Source organism: Ammospiza nelsoni, chromosome 26, assembly GCF_027579445.1.
Source record: "Ammospiza nelsoni isolate bAmmNel1 chromosome 26, bAmmNel1.pri, whole genome shotgun sequence".
NCBI lineage: Eukaryota > Metazoa > Chordata > Aves > Passeriformes > Passerellidae > Ammospiza > Ammospiza nelsoni.
Genome location: NC_080658.1, coordinates 2,423,881 through 2,443,031, shown reverse-complemented (window position 1 = coordinate 2,443,031; position 19,151 = coordinate 2,423,881). Strand labels below are relative to the sequence as shown.

The 19,151-nt window shown below is 67.9% G+C and overlaps 1 protein-coding gene across 1 annotated transcript; it reads right to left on the bottom strand.

Annotated features, from left to right (window-relative positions):
- Positions 1–193: 193 nt before the first annotated feature.
- Positions 194–14,858, bottom strand: THRA (thyroid hormone receptor alpha). Its single transcript, XM_059489349.1, has 10 exons — positions 14,719–14,858; positions 9,409–9,454; positions 8,154–8,384; positions 6,908–6,969; positions 4,846–4,946; positions 4,616–4,763; positions 3,138–3,343; positions 2,170–2,316; positions 1,826–2,084; positions 194–754 (listed from the first exon to the last, which is right to left on the bottom strand). Exons 3-10 carry the CDS (start codon positions 8,204–8,206, stop codon positions 504–506), a joined length of 1,227 nt encoding a protein of 408 aa, XP_059345332.1. The 5' UTR covers positions 8,207–8,384; positions 9,409–9,454; positions 14,719–14,858; the 3' UTR covers positions 194–503.
- Between the last annotated feature and the right edge of the window lie 4,293 nt (positions 14,859–19,151).

The following is a 19,151-nucleotide window of genomic DNA, read 5'->3' as shown; positions in this document are numbered from 1 at the left end:
GGGATGGGGGTCCCAGCCCCTGCCCTGCTAGGGGGGAGGGTCCTGGCCCCCACCCCAGCCCCCCAAATTGCTGCCCGGCCAAAAGTGCATATGGCCACGGCCCCCCAGCCGGGGCAGCCTCTCCCTGTGCAGCCCAGAGCCCCCTCCTCTCCTCCCTGCTCTTCCTCCTCCTCCTCCTCCTCCTCCTCCTTCCAAAGTGCAGTTAGTTTAATATTTTAGCCTCTCAGGGAGGGAAATAAATGCTTAAAAAATAATAATCTACGAAGAGAAGGACAATAAAGGGAACGCTCGACCGTCGGGGCCCTTCCCTGTGCAAACAAACAAAATTCGTCAAGTCCTGGGGCGGGGGGTGGGAGGGTGGGGGGTGGCTGTTGGGGGGCACAGCAGGACCCCCACCCTGGGCACAGCATCCCCTTGTCCTTACAGGGGGACACGAGAAAGATTTGGGGGGCAGGGGGCCAGAGTGGGGTTTGGGGGGGCACAGGGTGGGGGTGGTGTCGTCCCTACACCTCCTGGTCCTCGAAGACCTCGAGGAAGAGGGGGGGGAAGAGCTCGGTGGGACACTCCACCTTCATGTGCAGGAAGCGGCTGGCGTGGCAGGCGCCGATCATCCGCAGATCCGTCACCTTCATCAGCAGCTTGGGCCAGAAGTGGGGAATGTTGTGTTTGCGGTAGTTGATGTAGTGCTCAAAGGCCAGCAGGTAGGTCTCCTGGCACTTCTCGATCTTCTCCACGCAGATCAGCCCCGTCCGGTCTGCAGGAACCCAAGGAATCGTCAGGGGGTGGTGGAATCACGCAATGGTTTGGGTGGATGGCAGGGACACCTCCCACTGTCCACCTTCCACCCTGACCCAGGGTGCTCCAAGCCCCATCCAGCCTGGCCTTGGACACTTCGCTTTGTCAGGTCCTCACCACCCTCACAGAGAAGAATTTTTTCCCAATACCCCACCACAACCTCCCCTTTTTAGTTTAAATCTCTCCCTGCTGTCCTGGCATTCCCTGCCCATGGAGGAGTCCCTCTCATAGGGCTGAGTGTCCCAAACACCCCCTGGCTGTTGGGGTGCCCACCCCACAGACCCACCCCAGCCTGGCAGGGATGCCCAGGGGACCAAGAGGCTCAGCCTGTGCTCCTGGGTGCCCTCTTCATGCTCCTGGAGCTCTGGGAATTGGGGTGCCCACCCCAAATCCACCCAAAATCCAGGGGGGCATGATTTCCCACCCAATGCACTCTGAAGGTGTTGGGGGGCTCTGGTATCGGGGTGCCCATTCAACACCCCCCAGGACAGTGAGGATTTTGGGCATTGGGGTGCCCACCTAATGTACCTCCAAATGCTGGGGGTTGTAGGCAAAGAGGTGCCAACACAACAATCCCCATGGACACCCTCTGGGCATGGCAGTGCCCACACAATGCACCTCTAAATGCTGGGGGCTCTGGCATTGGGGTGCCCACCCAACACACACCCAGAACACTGAGGACTTTGGGCATTGGGGTGCCCACCTAATGCACCTCCAAATTCTGGGGGTTGTGGGTAAAGGGATGCCAGCACAACAGTCCCCATGGACACCTTCTGGGCATTGAGGTGCCCACCCAATGCACCTCCAAATGTTGGGGGTCGTGGGCAAAGAGATGCCAACACAACCATCCCCATGGACACCCTCTGAGCATTGGGGTGCCCACCCAATTCCCCCCAAACCTGCAGGGGACCTCTGGCATCAGGGTGCCCACCCAACCCCTCCTCAGGACAGCGAGAACTCTGAGCATTGGGGTGCCCACCCAACAAACCCTCTGACTCCCTGGGCACCGGGGCACCCATCACCCCCTTACCTGAGGACATGAGCAGCACAGCCTGGAGCAGGGCCACCTCGGTGTCATCCAGGTTGAAGGCAGAGAGGGACTTGCCCAGGTCGAAGATGGCATCGGAGACGACGCCGAGGCCGCCGTTCTTGAGCTGCTCCCGTTTCACCGCCATCTCCCCGCTCAGCGTCAGCGTCTCGCTCTCGGGGTCGTAGCGCACGGCCGCCCGCAGCGACATGATCTCCATGCAGCACCCCTTCAGCAGGATGATCTGGTCCTCACAAGGCAGCTGGGGGCAGTTTTGGGGGGGTTTGGTGTGATTTAGACACTGGGCAGAGCACCCCACGCCTCCCAAAGTCCCCAGCCTGCGTTACCTCTGAAAACATGGGCAGTTTTTTGGCAAAGTCGACCACGCGGGTGATGGCCGGGGTGATGATTTTTGTAAACTCGCTGAACGCCTCCAGGTCGACTTTGTCCCCGTCAGGCATGGAGGCCATAGGGGACTGGCCGATGTCCTCAGGCTGTGGGGGACACGGTGGTGTTGGGGGGTGTCACGTCACCATGTGTCCCCTGGGACCACCGTGGTGGCATTGGGGAGCGTGGTGTGACCGTGCCACCCTTGGGACCCCCACAGCATTGGGGGCATTGGGGGTGCAGTGTGACTGTGTCCCCCATGGTGGACATTGGGTTTGGGCATGCAGTGTGACTGTGTCACCCTCTGGGACCCCCATGGCGGGCAGTGGTGTTGGAAGTGTGGTGTGACCATATCCCACCCTGGGACACCCACAGTGGCACTGGGGGTGTGGGGTGACCATAGTGTGACCAACCTGTGGCCCCCACAGTGGTAGGGGGTGCAGAGTGACTCTTTCCCCTCCGTGACTCCCACAGTGGACAGTGGCATATGGGGGTGCAGTGTGACCGTGCCCCCCCTCTGGGACCCCCGTGGTGGGCAGTGGTGTTGGGGGTGCAGTGTGACCCTGCTCCCCCTCCCTGGGACCCCTCTGAGGCCATGATGTGACTCTGTCCCCTCTCTGGGGCCCTCATGTCACCGGGAACAGCCGTGGCAGGGCCGGTGCAGCAGCCAGGAGAGGGAGCTGCATGACAGGGACAGTGACAGGGCCAGCGGCAGGGCCAGCCCAGGGCCACCCGCGGGCACAGCTGTCCCCTTCGGTCACTGCTCACCCCTGAACCCTTTGGGGGTGACCAGCTCAAGGACGCCGAGCAATGTCCCAACCCCCCTCGAGTGCCCAAGGACACGGTGACATCCCAAACCTGGCACTGCCACCACGTGTGTGCCGCGCGCCCGAGGTGGTGACAGAGCCCCTCCACTGCATCCCCTCACCAGGAATTTCCGCTTCTGCTTCCAGTGGCTGCCCTGGGCATTGGTGCTGCGGTGGGCTTCTGTCACAACGTGGATCAGCTCCCACTCCTCGGCGCTGGGGTTGGGGCGGTGCTGCAGGGATTTGATCATCTCCTCCTTCCGCCGCCGCTCCCGGTTCTCCTCGATCAGCTTCCTCTTGGCTACCCGCTTGGAGTCATCCAGCACCACTGCCGGGACCCCCAGAATCAGCGGGGATCCCCTCACAATGCACCCCACAGCTGCACCCCCAGAATCAGCGGGGATCCCCTTACAATGCACCCCACAGCTGCACCCCCAGAATCGGCGAGGATCCCCTTACAATGCACCCCACAGCTGCACCCCCAGAATCGGTGAGGATCCCCTCAAAATGCACCCCACAGCTGCACCTCCAGAATCAGCGGGGATCCCCTTACAATGCACCCCACAGCTGCACCTCCAGAATCGGTGAGGATCCCCTTACAATGCACCCCACAGCTGCACCCCCAGAATCAGTGAGGATCCCCTTACAATGCACCCCACAGCTGCACCCCCAGAATCAGTGAGGATCCCCTTACAATGCACCCCACAGCTGCACCCACAGTGACCCCCCAGCCTCCTCCTGCTGCTCTGGGCATCCCAACTCACCCCATAGCACCACGACCCCAACCCACCTCCTCAAAGCCCCCCACTATCATCTGGGACCCCCACAATCAGCAAGGACTCCCCATTCGTGCATCCCATCCCACTGCAGCATCTGAAATGCCAGATTGCTCCTGCAGCTGATCTGGGCACCCCAAAATGCCCCACGGTGCTGGGACCCCAACCTGCTCTGGGGGGGGTCCTACGGCTGATCTGTGCACCCCAAAATGCCAGGGCCCCAACCTGCCCTGGGATCCTGCAGCTGATCAGCTGATCGGGGTACCCCAATGTGCCCCACAATGCCAGGACCCCAACCTGCCCTGGGGTCTTGTGGTAAAACTGGGTACCCCAAAGTGCTGGAACTCCAACCTGCCCTGGAGTTCTGCAGCTGATCTGGGTACCCCAAAGTGCCAGGACCCCAACCTGCCCTGGAGTTCTGCAGCTGATCTGGGCACCCCAAAGTGCCAGGACCCCAACGTGCCCTGGAGTTCTGCAGCTGATCTGAGTACCCCAAAGTGCCGGGACCCCAAGCTGCCCTAGGGGTCCTGCAGCTCAACTGGGTACCCCAAAGTGCTGGAACTCCAACCTGCCCTGAGGTCCTGCAGCTGATCTGGGCACCCCAAAGTGCCAGGACCCCAACCTGCCCTGGAGTTCTGCAGCTGATCTGGGCACCCCAAAGTGCCAGGACCCCAAGCTGCCCTAGGGTCCTGCAGCTCAACTGGGTACCCCAAAGTGCTGGAACTCCAACCTGCCCTGAGGTCCTGCAGCTGATCTGGGTACCCCAAAGTGCCAGGACCCCAACCTGCCCCACCAGCCAAGCCCCCCAGTGCCCCCCAACTCACAGTCCATGGCCATGCCCACGGAGATGCACTTCTTGAAGCGGCACAGCTGGCACTGGTTGCGGGTGATCTTGTCGATGACGCAGCACCCATCATATTTGCAGGAGTAGGTGGGGTGCAAGTTCTTCTGGATGGTCCGACGGAAAAATCCCTGGGGAGGGCGAAAGGGGGGGACACAGTGAGCCCTGCTGAGCCCCCCCTGAGCCCCCCAAACCCCCCCTGCCCCAGCTCACCTTGCAGCCCTCGCAGGTGATGCAGCGGTAGTGGTAGCCGGTGGCCTTGTCCCCGCACACCACGCACTGTTCATCTTTGTCCAGGTAACTAGGGATGTACCCTGGGGGGACCCCCGAGTCAGGGACCCCCAGGGCACCCCGGGGCAGGGTCCCCCACAGCAGGGACTCGTGGGGTGCTCCATGACAGAGACCCCCAGAGAATCCCATGATGGAAATTCCAATGACAGAGACCCCCAGAGCACCCCAAGTCAGTGGCCCCTGGAGTGCCCTATGACAGGGGAACCCCTGGAGCACGCTGTACCAGTGACCTTCTGCACACCCCACATCTGGATCCCCAGAAACCCCAAGTAAGGGACCCTGGAGCACCCTGTACCAGCGACCCTCCCACACACCCCACATCAGGGACCCCTGAGAAAACCCTGAATCAGGGACCCCCTGCACACCCCAAATCAGAGCCCCCCCAGGAGCCCTAAATCAGGGACTCTCTGCACACCCCACATCAGAGACCCCTGGCACAAGCAGCATCACCCCCCATGCCAGGGATGCCCAGTACACCCTCCCCTCTCTGTGCCTCAGTTTCCTCTCTTGTCTGCACCCAGCGCTGTCTGCCCTGCCACTGCCTCCACCCTGGCACGGGAAGGGTTAACTCTGGGGTGTGTGAGTGGGGGGTGCCCGAGCCCCCCGCAGCAATAAAGCCCCCATTATCCCATTAACCGGCAGCAGGGGGGGGTCCCTGTCCCCCTGGCACACAAAGACACACTGTCCCCGCTGCTGTCCGGGGAGCAGAGCCCCCCCAGCCTCCCCACCGCCAACCGCTCAGGGAAACTGAGGCACGGATCATCAGCAGGACCCCAGCACCCTCCTGTCCCCCCCTCGTGTTTTGGGGGGGCTGGAAGTGGCAATCCGCACGGGTTGGGGGATATGGGGAGGGGGCTGAACGCCTGGGTGCCCCCCACAATTCGGGGAAGTGTCCGGCATTGCTGCACCCCACAAACGCAGGCGTGAGGACCCCTGTGGCGCTCTGCGGGTGCCGCACGTGGGGCTCCCCGGGTGTTCCCCCCATTCAGGGAGCGGGGAAGGCGCAGGGGATGGGCGGGAGCCGCACGCCCGGTTCCCCCCGGTTTCCCCCCGGCAGCTCCCGCCGGCGCCGGCCGCTCCCCGCCGGGGAATGGGGCAGGGCGGGGGGCAGCGCCCGCGGGGCCCCCCTTATCGGACCCCCTTATCGCCCACCCCAGGGCGCTGCCGCCCCGATAGCGCCGCCCCGAGCTGAGGGCGGACGAGACCCAGGGGGACCCTGCAGGGATGTGGGGTGCAGGGAGGGATTTTGGGGTGCCTGGGATACAGGGGGTGTCCCTGCGAGCCTGGCAAGGATATGGGAGCTCCTGGGGTGCCCACAGGGGACACGGGGTGTCCGTGGGACTCCGGGGAACCCAGGGGTGTCCGTGGGACATTGGGATGCACAGATATGGGAATCTTGGGGTGCCCGCAGGAGACACGGGGTGTCCGTGGGACACCGGGGAGCCCAGCCGAGATCTGCGGTGCCCGTGGGACATTGGGGTGCGCAGACACAGCAATCTTGGGGTGCCCACAGGAGACACAGGGTGTCCGTGGGACTTTCTCACTCCGGGGAGCCCAGGGGTGTCCGTGGGACATTGGGATGCACAGATACGGGAATCTTGGGGTGCCCACAGGGGACACGGGGTGTCCGTGAGACTTTCTCACTCCGGGGAGCCCAGGGGTGTCCGTGGGACATTGGGGCGCGCAGACACAGCAATCTTGGGGTGCCCATCGTGGACGACGGGTGTGCACAGACTTTGGGGGACCCAGGTGACACATAGGGACCCTGGCAAGAATTCGGGGCCCCCAGGGTGACGCATGAGGTGCCCGGGTGAGCCGGGAGTGCCCAGCAGGGTTCATGGGGTGCCCGGGTGAGCCGGGGGTGCCCAGCAGGGCTCATGGGGTGCCCGGGTGAGCCGGGGGTGCCCGGGTGAGCCGGGGGTGCCCAGCAGGGTCAGGGGGTGCCCGGGGGGGTTCAGCGGGAGCCGCGGGTGCCCCCCCGTACCTGACATGCTGCTCTTCACCAAACATTGGCTGCTCTTTCTTTTGCGCTTCCCATCCAGCCACCTGCGGGAGCGGGGGGGGGGGGGTCACAGGCTGGGACGGCGCCCAGGGATTCCCGCTGCCCCCCCAAAAAATTCCAACAGCGCCCCAAAATCCCCCTCGGGCCCCCTTCCCTGCAGGCCCCGCCCGGGGGTCCCAACGCGGCGATGTCGCGGGTGGGTGCGGTTGGGGGGGGTGGAGAGGACCCTGGGGACCCCCCCCACCCAGAACAGCCCCCCCGGGACCGGGACCCCCCCCCGGGACACGGCACCGCCCCTGGGGGGGGGAAAGAGGGGAAGGGAAAGGGTGGCGGGTGGGGGAGGGGAAGGGTGGGGGGGTGGGGGAGGGGCGGGGGAAGGGTGGGGGGAGGGGCGGGTGGGGGGAGGGGCTCATTCACAGTCAAAGACAAAATGTCCTTTTGGCTGAGCGGGGAAGTGACGTCATCGGGGGCTCAGCCAATGGCGGGCGGCGGGGGTCCGCGCGCGCCCGGCCCCGCGGGGGGGGAGGGGCACCTGAGGGGGGGGGGGGCGACACGGGGACCTCTCACCCACCCCCCCCCCATCAGGGGGGGCTTCAGCCCAAGGTGACCCCGAAATAGCCCCGGGATGCGGGGGGGGGGGGGGGGGCGTGAGTGGCCCCCGCGGGGAGAGGCACGAGTGGGGGGGGGGACACCATGGGGACACCTGGGCATGGACACACCAGGTGACGCGTGGGGTGCAGGGGGACACGCAGGACACGTGGGGATGGTCCCCAGAACGGGAGGGGCGGTTGGGGACATGTGGGGTACAGGGTGGGGCTGGGGTGCACAGGACATGGGGGACACCCACGGAACGCGCGTGGGGACACGCGGGGGGGACGGGGACACGAGGGACACCCAGGACACAGGGACATATAAATGACCGTGCAGGGGGACACAGCGGGCGCGAGGACACAAGGGACACACCGGGCACGACAATACAAGGGACACGGTGGGCACAGGGCACACCGGGCACAATACAGGGGACATAGTGGGCACAGTGACACACCAGGCACGACAATACAAGGGACACGGTGGGCACGACAATACAAGGGACACGGTGGGCACAGGGGTGCAGCAGGTATGGGGACACTTGGGGACACACACGACATTCGGACACAGAGGGCGCAGGGACGCGCAGTGCCACCCCAAGCAGCGCCACACGTGTCCCCGCGCCGGGCTGGGCGCTCACCGGGTGTCCTCTGGCTCCGACAGCGGGTCCAGGGTGCTGGGCTTCTGTTCCATTCACCGCAATTCCATCAAGGAGCGCTCAGCACCGACCGGGGGGGGGGCTCCGGCGCCACGCGGGGGCCACGGCGGGGTGGCCACGGCCGTGGGGGGGGGGGGCCACGGCGGGGGGCTACGCCGCGCACCCCATGGCGCCCCTCAGTGCTCAGCACCGCGCAGCATCCCGGGCCGGACCCTGCGGGATGGCACAGTCAGCCCAAAGCGCCGGGAGAGGGGAGCGACCAGCCCCAAGGGACACGGAGGGGACCCCCAGGCAGGGGTGGGGTGTATGGGGCACCCCCAGGAGGTGTGGATGGTGATGGGGGTGGGTGTGAGCGTGCAAGGGTGTGTGGAGTGTGTAAGGGTGGTCAGGGCTGGGCAAGGGCATGAGGGACGTGTGAGAAGTCAAGGAGGGAGCGACGTGCAGGGTGTGACAGCAGCGGGGCTGGGCCAGAGGGCAGAGCGGGGTGAAACGCACACGGGGGGTTGAAATGCACGGGTGTGAGAAATGCACAGGTGTGCAAGGCTGTGGGAGCATTCAAGCAGGGGAAGAGTGTGCAGGGTTGGGGAAGAGCGTGCAGAGATGTATGAGAATGCGCACAAGTGTGTGAGCGTGTGCACGGGTGTGCCACGCCGTGGGAGAGCATGCAGGGCACATGTGAGAGCGTGCATGGGTGTGCAAGAACATGTGCAGGTGTGTGAGAGCGTGCATAGGTGTGCAGGGCACATGTGAGAGCGTGCATGGGTGTGCAAGAACATGTACAGATGTGTGAGAGCATGCACAGATGTGCAAGGACATGGACAGGAGTGTGAGAGCATGCACAGGTGTGCAGGGCACGTGTGAACGCGTGCATGGGTGTGCAAGAGCATGTACAGCTGTGTGAGGCTGTGGCAGCAGGGAAGGCGTGTGTGAGAGCGTGTGCAGGGCTGTGCAAGGCTCTGTGAGCGTGCACAGGCGTGGGTGGGCGTGCAAAAGCACACCCAGGGGTGCAAGGCTGTGCGAGGACGTGCCCAGGGCCGGGAGTGTGCAGCAAAGCACAAGCACGCACACATGGGAGCTCCCCCCACCTTTGGGGCAGGGCTGGGGGTCCCCAAGAGGAGGGGAGAGCGTTGGGGCAGGGGGTGCAAAGGGCAGCAATGTTCACCGCACGGCCGAACACCCCAAAATCCGGGGCTGGGGGTGAATTATGGGGCGATTTATGGGGCAGGCGGCCACTTACGGGATGGGGGGCGCCGGAGCTCCGGGCGATCCCTCCTCTGCGAGCTCTGCTGTGGCAAAGACACGATGGGTGGGGGGTCAGGGCACGGGCAGCACCGGGGGGCACCCCGGGACCCCCTCCTCAATGACGGCAGCAGCACCGCCGGCTCTCGGCGCCCACATCCCACGGGTGCGATGGGGGGGCCCTGCTCACACCCCCCCCCTCCCCGTGACCCCCCGGTGACCCTCCCGGTGCGAGGGGCGCGGGGGGCCCGGAGCCCGAGGCGGGGGGGGCGCGGGGGGGCGGCGGCGGGCGCGGTGCCCAGCCCCGGGCTCCTCCGCTCCGCGCGGGGACAGCAGAAAGTAGGTCACGTTTGTCTTGGCCGCCACAGAAATTCCTCCGGCGGATTTAAAACGCGGCGGACGGGCTGGGGGGCCCCCCCCGACACCCCCACGCCGGCCCCCATTGCTGTCGCCCCCCTCCTAGATGAGGGCAACCCCAACCAGCGAAGGATGAGGGAGAGGGATGCTGCACCCATGGGTGCACAGAGCACCCCGCGCCGCACATGGGGTTCGCATGAGGGGTCCCCCAGAATGAGGAGGGGGCGTCGCCTGCAGCAGCCTCTTCAGGGAAACTGAGGCACGCAGCGCACCCACCAGCCCGGGGGTGCACTCCCCACCTCGGGAGGGGCTTATGGGGATGGACGCCCCTCGCCCGCAGCCCAGGCCGGGTTTGGGGCCGGCGGTACCTATAGAGCCGGGGGCTGCAGCAGCAAATGTTTGTTCCATATGGGAACGGCGCGCCGAGAACTTCCAAGTATAGGCACTGGCAGGGATCCAGAGCTGCGCGGCCCCCGCCGGGCACCGGCCCCCCCGCCGCCCCCCGCCCTCTCCCCCGGGACCCGGCAGAGCCCCGACACGCTCGGGGCATGTGTGGGGCTCGGGGTGCAGCGACGTGGCGCTGGAAGCGCTCTGGGGTGGAATATGGGCTGTCCCCAAAGCGGCGTGCGCTGGGTGGGCTTGGCCGCCCCGCCTCAGTTCCCCGCCGAGGGTGGCCTGGGGTGCAGCCCCAAACGAGAGAGGTTTAGGATAAACGGGGCGGCGTTTTAGGACGGGGTTCTAAAACCCCAGCGAGACCCCAGCAGCCCCCTGACACCCTCGGCATCACCGGCACCCTGGGATCGCCCGGCGGAGCCTGCGGTGCCGCTCCAGGAACCGTCACTCGAGGAATCCCGGGCGCGCTGGGGCGCCAGACAGACAGACAGACAGACAGACACGGGAGGCGGCTCTTCTCGTCCTCCTCCTCCTCTTCCTCCTCCTCCTCCTCCAGCGGGACACGTGTGATGAGCGCACCAGGTCTCAGCCCACCCTGCGCCGCCGGCACCCAAACCCGCGCGTCCCACCTGCAGCACCAGGTGCTCTGGGTGGGTGCTGGGTGGGAGCGGGGTGGCAGCCGGCGGGAGCCCCCCCGGCGCCCCCCCAGCCCAGCCCCACGCCCAGGGGAGCGTTTCTGCTGAGTCGGGTGGTTGCAGGCGGCTGAAACAACCCTGGGGCAAAGTCCGGGGCTGGGCCCGACGGCGGGAGCCACCTCGCCCCAGCGGGGGCACCCAGCACCCCGCTCCCCACGGACCCCACCCCGGGGACCCCCCAGACAATGGGAGATCCCTCCACAAAGGCACTGACCGCCTCCGTGGGTGCCGGGGCTGCCCCATGGGGACATTGCCGTGTCCCTGCCCCCCAGCACAGATGGGCTCCGGGGTCCCAGCGCCCCCCAGCCCAGCTGCCAGCCGGGTCAGGGAGGTGAGGCCCTAAGCGCTTTAGCCACGGTGCCAATTAGCGTGATTAGCACGGGCTGGGGCAGGGCAAGCCCCGCGGCGCTGGCCAGGGATCCCCGGCCATGCGGGCACCGGGGCAGTGTCACCGCGGGCACTGCGGCGTCCACGGTGGGCACCAGGGCACTGTCACACTGGGCACTGGGGCAGTGTCACGGTGGGCACCAGGGCAGCGTCACGGTGGGCACCGGGGTGGCACAGATCTGCCTGACAAACCCTGGCTGCACCGGCTGGCACGGCCGTGCCATGGGAGTGTGGCCAGGCACGGGGCACCTGCCGTGCCACGGCTGGCGGCACCCGGCACGCGCCGATGCCCATGTGTGAGGCCGTGCCAAGTGCCACACGCGTGTCTGCGGCTGCTGCTGTCACACACCTGTGCCAGTGCCTGGCACACCATCACACCCAGTGCCACGCAGCGCTGCGGGCACGTGTGGCAGCGGGGACAGCGCACTGTGCCGTGCTGCGCTGTGTCAGGAGGCTGCAGGAATCCCAGGCATGCACAGCAGCTGGGCAACCCGAGCAAGGGGGATGCCACGGGCCTGACATCAGGGCAGCCCCCCCAGTGCCATGGGGGCGCTGCATGGTGCCCCCTTCCCACAAAGGATGGCTGAGCCCGGGTTTGTGTCCTCCCTGTGGCTCACGGCTCATTGAAGCCACCACTCGTAGGACAAGCTGGTGGCTGCAGGGCTGGTGACCTGTCCCGACACTGACAGGGCACCCAATGTTGTGGCCTTGAGCCTCTGACAGGTCCTGTGTCTGACACGTCCTGCATCACCACAGAGGGGACCTGCACCACGACCCAGCCCTGGCCCTGCAGCCCCCAGGATTCCCAGGAACTCTGCATCCAACCAAGGCCCCCAGGATTTCCAAAACTCTGCATCCAACCAAGGCCCCCAGGATTCCCAAAACTCTGCATCCAACCAAGGCCCCCAGGATTCCCAAAACTCTGCATCCAACCAAGGCCACTCCAGCCACTCCTTCCTGCCGTGTGTGAGCATTCAGCTGTGCCTCCTCTTCCCTATCCCACAGGAGCTGCCTGGCAGAGAAAGAGCCACACTCCCCTATCCCCAGCAGCGTGTCCCCTGTGCCAGCACACAGGATGTGCCTCATCCCGCTGTCACAGCTTGTCCAGGCTGCAGAGGTCACCCAAGAGGGTGACCCCCGAGCACCTGGTGTGTGCTGAGTGTGCCCAGGCTCAGCTCTTTGGGGTGGCTGCGGGCCCCGAGCCCCGCGGGGTGCCCCTGGCCCCAGGAGGTGTGCCGGGACGCCGGGAGCTATTCTCAGCCCTTGGCACGGCATGGGACGTTTCTAAATCGGGGGCTCTGGTTCACGTGCACGGGGACTGGGGGGAGCTCCTGGGTCCCCTCCCCCTGCTTGAAGGGGGGGAGGTGGCCGCCACGAGGTGCCCAGCGCGGGCACCCACGAGGGGACACAGGGACAGGCACCGGGACACGGCACCGGGACCGTGTCCCCCTTGAGAAGGGGACACACGGGACAGTCGTCGCAGTGTTCCTGCAGCCACCCGACCCTGTCCGAGGGTCTGCAGCGCGGGGGACACCCCGAACGGCACCGACCCCGCCGCGCCCCCTGCCCGCACCCAGCCTGAGCGGGGCCCTGGCAGCGCAGCCCGCGCCCGCCTTCGCCTACACCGCGCCCCCCTTTTCTCCTCCTCCTCTTCCCCCCCAGTTCGGAGGGGCACCCAGGCGTCCGGCCCCGCCCCCATGCACCGGCGGCTGCGCGGGGTCCGGCGGGGCCGGGGGTCCGCGGGATGAGACCCCCGGGGCGGCCCCGCCGCTGCCTCGGTGTCCGCTGAGCCGGGAACGCGCTGGCGGGGCGAGGAGCGGAGCCGGGGGATTGGGAGGGGGGGGTCCCGCTTCCTGCAGCCGCCGCCCGTCAGGAGGGGTCGGGGGATGCGCCCGCAGCCTCCCCGTGCCCGCTCCGCAGGGTGCGGGACACCGGGGACACCGGGGACACCGGGAGTGCGCGGCCCGCGCTCCCCGCTCCGCGAACCCGTGTGCGGGGCGACCCCGCGAAGGTCACGGCCGCGGGAGGGAAAGGGGTGCCCGTGGAGCCCCCACGCGAGGATCTCGCTCCCGGGGCCCGCACCATGGCGGGGGGCGCACGCATTTGCACCGAACTGCCCTGGGGAGGGGGGGACGCGCCTCGTCCCCACCCTGCGCCAAGACCCCCGGGCAGAGGAGCCCCCCCAAACCGGTTCCACCGGGGTTTGCCCGCGCCCCACGGCGGCCCCAGCCCCCTTAGCGCTGCAGCGGAGCCGCGGGGGTCCCCGGTGCCGTCGGAGGTCAGGCGGGGTGAGGCACAGCCCGGCCTCCCGGTGCGGCTCCGGTGTCGGTGCCGGTGGCAGTCCCGGGCGGGGGGGTCACGACTGAAGGTCGCGGTCCCGGGGTGACCTTGGCCGTGGCGCCCGCCCGCCCCTGCCTCAGTTTCCCCGCATCGCACAGTGGGGACGCACCAGAGTCCGGTTGGGACCGCATCCCTAACCCCGGCGGCGACACCGGACCGGGGCAGGATCCGCCCCCCCGGGGTTGGGGTGGGGGACACCCCGCGGGACCGCGGGGCGCCGTGCACAGGGGAGCCCCCGCCACGCCCCGCGCCCCGCTCAGGGCGAAGCCCGTGGTGCGGGACTCGAGCCCCCCCCTCCCACCCCGCCGCACCGGGGACGCCCCCCCCGCTGCCCCCGCCCTAACCGGGAGCGGCCGAACCGCCCCCCCCCCGCCCCCCCCGCGCTCCGCTCTCGGCGCAAAAAAAAATAATTAAAAAAACAATTTAAAATTTTCATAATAAAAAAAATCGCAGCATTCCTGCCGCCCTGCGGGGTGGGTGCGGGGGAGCGGACACAGCGGCCCCTAAAACCCTCACGGACACCCCACGGCGCCGTCACGGCCCGGCCGTCCACGGTTCCTCCCCCCCACCCCCCCCCCGCGCCGCGACAGGGCCACGGCCTGCCCACGGCCCGGCCCCGCGACCTGCCCACGGCGCGGCCCCGCGCCCAGCACCGCAGAGCCACGCCGCGGCCCGGACCCCGCCACGCCGCCACGCCACGGCCACGGGGGGGCCGCGGGGCCGGGGGGCCACGGCCGGGGGGGGGCTGCCCCCGTGGCGCGGCGTGGCGGGCGGGGGGCAGCGCCGTGCCCCGCATGCAGCAGCCGCGGGTGCGCTGGGGGTGGGGGGCGCGGTGCCCCCCCCCCCCCCACCCGCCCCCCACGGGGGAACGCGGCCCCCCCGCCCCACGCCAAACGCCCGGATTTTCCAAGAGAAAAAAAAAAAAAAAAAAAAATCTTTGCCCGTGTTTTTTCCTCGCGGTTCGCGGCCCCCGAGCCCTCCGCGGGTGCCGAGGCTCCCGAAGCGATCGCCGCCCGCCCCCCCATTCCACGCACCGAACTGCGCCCGTGCTCAGCCGGGGGGGCCCGGGGGGGGCGGCCGTAAACAACCGGGGGGCGGCGGGGCCGCTCGGGCCGGCGGGGCCGCTCGGGCCGTACCTGAGGTCGACGGCGGCGGGCGCAGAGCGGCGGTGCGGGGCGCGGAGCGGGGCTCGGAGCGGCGGTGCGGGGCGCGGAGCGGAGCGGGGCGCAGCGGCGGCGGCGGCGGCGGACGAACGGCGCTGGCTCCTCCCTCCCCCGGCCCCGCCGCCCGCCCGCTCCGCTCCGCCGCGGCCGCAGCCCCCTCCGCCGGCCGCAGCCGCTCCCTGCACCCGCCGCGCCCGGCCCCGCGTGGGGACCCACGGGGGTACCGCGGCTGGGTGACCCCGGGATGGCGGGGTGGGGACGGTGGCGGCGGCAGGGCGGCAGGGTGTGTGTGTGTGTGTGTGTGTGTGTGTGTGTGTGTGTGTGTGTGTGTGTGTGATGGGAGCCCTGGCGGTGCCCGCGGGAATGTGGTGACAGCGACAACGAGGACGGGGGGTGGTGAGGGCAGGGTGGGGGGCTGTGGGCAGGGGGGGCGAGGGGAAGTGCCCAGGGGGTTGGGGATGGCACCTCGGGGAGCTGGGCACTGTACCCACAGCGTCCCCGGCGTGGTGCCCGTGGCCACAGGAGTTTGGGACGGTGCTCGCGGGGATGTCGTGACAGTGACAACGGGGACGAGGGATGGCGACCACAGCGTGGCGGGCTGTGCCGGAGGGGGAGCGGAGACGGTGCCCAGGGAGGCCCAGGGGATGCCCGTGGCAGGGTGGGGATGGCGCCCACAGGGACTGGGAACGGCACCCACGGGGATGCTGTGACAGTGACAACCTGGTGTCCACGAGGGCAGGGCACGGCTGGGGACGGTGCCCACGGCCATGCTGTGATAGTGACACTGGGGACCGGAGAGGCTGCCCACAGGATTTGGGGACAGCACCCAGGAAGGGCTGGCACGGTGCCCTCGCTGGGTGGCGGTGGGGTGGAGACGATGCTCACGGAGATCTGGGACGGTCCCCACGGGGCTTGGTGACAGTGCCCACGAGGCAGGGGGCAGCTCCACACCCCGCGGTGCCCAGCCCGGCCCGGGGAGGGGCACACACCAGGCACGGGGGTCCCAATCAGACCCACACCACAGGATCCGCTCCCGCAGGACACCCGCACGTCGGGGGGCCCTGCCCCTGCGCCCCCCGGGGGATGTGTGGGGAGAACGGGGGTCGCACCCTGCTGTGGGGCCGCATCCGGAGCCGCTGTGGGGCCGGGGATGGCGGCGTGCACCGGGAACACGGGGGGATCACTGGGGAGGGCGCTGAGGGTCGCCCCCCGGAGCCCCCCGACCCGCCCGTGCCACCCCACCCCCGTTCCCAGCAGCCCCTGCTCCCAGCCCCCCCTCCCCTTTTCCTCCCCGGACTACACGTCCCGTCATGCCCGGGCTTAAAGCGGCTCTGCCGCCCCCCACCCCCGCCCCGAGCCCTGCAGCTCGGCCCTGGGACCCCCGGGGGGGTCGGTGTGGCCGCCCCCCACCCCCCAGCCCCGTGGGTACCCCCCTCCCTGGGCTGCACGGGCGGTGCGGTGACACCCCGGGGGATGGGGGTCCCCAAGGGATGAAGGCTTCTAGGAGAGGAGGGTCCCCAAGGGATGAAGGCTTCTAGGAGAGGAGGGTCCCCAAGGGATGAAGGCTTCCTTGGCACGGGTGTGCCCAGGGGATGCTTTCCCATACTCGGGGGGTGCAGGGAAGGGGGGTCCCCAGCGGCTCTCAGGGCACGGTGCTGCTCAGAACGGGGACAACAAGGGGACAGCGCTACCCTGGGAACGGGGATCTCCAGGGGATGGTGGTCCCCAGGTGATGGGGACACCCAGGGGATGGAGGAGAGTGACACCAGTGACACCTGGGACTGCCGGTGGCTGTCCCACAAACACCGAGGGACCCCCCAGGACCTCCTGCTCCGCTGCTCCCCACAGCCCCGTGTCCCCACAGCCCCCACGGATGGCCCCGCTCCCTGGGTCACCCTGGGGCCCTCCTGGCCTGCCCGGCGCTCCCAGCGTGGCGGGGCAGCGGCAGCGTGACGGCCCCCCCGGCCCTCCCCGCCTGTTCCGTACACTTTATCCTCAGCAAACACGGCACGGCCGCGGCCCCCCGCAGCCATCTGCCCGCGATAAGGCCGTGGCCGAGCTTGCCTGCCCCCAACCCCGTCTCAACACCACCTCATGACCCCAAATCCCCTGCCCGAGGCTGCCTGGCAGCCCCCATCGCAGTGGGGAAACTGAGGCAGGGCTGGAGCTTGCCTGTGGCCCCTCTGGAGCGCATGGACCTCTCGCATTCATCACCAGCTCTCTGTGCCCTGTGAGGTGCCCCCAGGGCCACCACAGGTCTCTCTGCGCTGTCCCAGCAGGGTGAGGACCCTGTGCCCTGTGGCTGACCCTGGTTTGGGGGGATTTGGGGGGGATTTGGGATTTAGAGGGGCTCTGCTGCTCTTGGGGTGCAGACACTCAGCCGAAACACGCTCAATTAAATTCGTCCTGCTGCTCTGCTGCAGAGACACTAAATATAGCCCCAAATCAGCAGTGGTGCCCCCCCAGGACCCCCAGGGAGGGGATGACACCCAACACCTCCATTCCCAGCATTGAACACCCCCATGGGGCAGCACCCACCACCAGCTTCGGGGGGTCTGGACGGCCCCATGGATCAAACCCTTCACACCCCACCAAACACCCGTCACCAGCCATGTGCCCCCCAGCAGGACGTGCCAGCAGTGCCCCCGTGGGAAGGGGGAGCCCCCCAAGCTGGCCCCCGCTCGCCCCTCGCCTGCCCCCGGCTCTGGGAACGGCCCCGGCCCCTTCCGGCCCCCCCCCCGGCCCCGGGCCGGAGGCAGCTGTGCCGGGGCGCCCTGCCAAGCACCGAAACCTCGACGCCTTCCCCCCAGCCCGGGGAGCTGCGACCCCCCAAGCACACCCTGCCACCCCCCACCACTCCCTCCCCCTGAATTTGGGGGTGCCGTGCCAAGGAGGGGGGGGGGGGGGGGTCCAGCACAGCCTGGAGACCCCCGTGTTGTGTTTTCCTCGGCCAGCTGTGGGAAGCCGCCCCCCCCTGCACAGGAAATCCCTCCTCACGTCCAGGGCTGCCCCCGGCGGGACCCCCCCTCTCTGCCGGGGCCCCTCGCCGGCTGGGCAGCGCTGCTCGCCCGCCTAATCCCGGCCCCGGCACGGGCGGATTTGCTGCGCCCCGGCCCCATGAATGATTAACCGGGGAATTAAGGGGCCGAGAAGCCCCCCCCCGCCCCACGATTACCCTCCTTGGAAAATGGGGGCAGCGGGTGACTGAGCCCCCACCTCAGCCCCATGAGGCTCTTCACCCTCCTTCTGAGCCTTGGGGTTCTCCTCTGGGGGTACTGACAGTGGTGGGGGTGCTGAGGGTTTTGGGGGGGGGGTTTTGGGGGTGCTGGAGGTGTTGGGGGGCTACTGGGGGCGTTCTGGGGGGGTTCATGAGCTGGGAATACCGAGGGGGGGGAGCTGGCAGTTCTGGGGGGCTGCCCCCCGGCCTTGCTCCCCATCCTCCCGTTGCCATGGCAACGGCTGGCACCATCCCTGGGGATATTTTTAGCGGCTGGTGCTGCAGGGAGGGGGTGGGGGGCAGCCCGGGCCCATGGCTGTGCCACGTGTGTGCACACACGTGTCTGTGTCTGCAGCACAGGGCCGTGCACACCCGCGTGTGCCCACCCCTGCACCGGGGCCTGCGTGTGCAACACCTTCCCGGGGCTGCTGGTGTCTGCACACGTGTGCAAGAACACACGCATGCACACACACACACTGCTGTGCATCCACATGTGTGAGCTCACCTGCTTGTGTGCGTGCACACATTTGCACACCTGCACACACGCACAGAGATGTGCTGGGAGACCTGTGCTGCCACCCCAGAGCCTTTGCACACTCACCCCTCATGTGCACCATGTTTGCACATCCCTTGTTTTTGCACTCACCTTTTATTTCTACATCCCCTGTTCTCACACTCACCCTGTTTTTGCACGACTCCTGCCTTTCGCATCCACACCATATTTGCACCTTCCCCCTGTGTTTGTAGCCCCCCACCTTCCCACACCCCTGCTATTTGCACACCATGCCCTGTTTGCAAAAATCCCGTGTTTGCAACCCATTTTCACCCCGTGTTTGCACACACACCCAATTTGCACACTCACCCCTGCTGTTTGCATAGTCAAGTCCTATTTCCACGCTCAGCCCCACATTTCAACACACACACGCACACATCCCGCGTCAGCCCTCTCTCCCCCGTTTGCTCACCCACACATTGTTTGCACTCTCCCCCCGCTGTTTGCACACTCGCCTCCCGTTCCCACCCACCCTTTGCACACACACTCCCGCCCCCGCCCGGCCTAGCCCTCCCGAACTACAACTCCCATCACCCCCCGCGCCCGCCCTGCCCCGCCGCCCAATCAGCGTGCGGCTTGTTGGCAGGTGCCGCAATGGCGGTGCCCAGGCCGTGAGGGCGGCGCCGGGCCGCGGTG

Coding starts and splice junctions, on each gene's coding strand:
- THRA (XM_059489349.1), bottom strand. CDS start 8,206: ATGGAACAGAAGCCCAGCACCCTGGACCCGCTGTCGGAGCCAGAGGAC. Junction 6,970..8,153: donor TCGGAGCCAGAGGACACCCG/GTGAGCGCCCAG, acceptor CCGCTCCCGCAG/GTGGCTGGATGGGAAGCGCA. Junction 4,764..4,845: donor TCACCTGCGAGGGCTGCAAG/GTGAGCTGGGGC, acceptor CGCCCTCCCCAG/GGATTTTTCCGTCGGACCAT.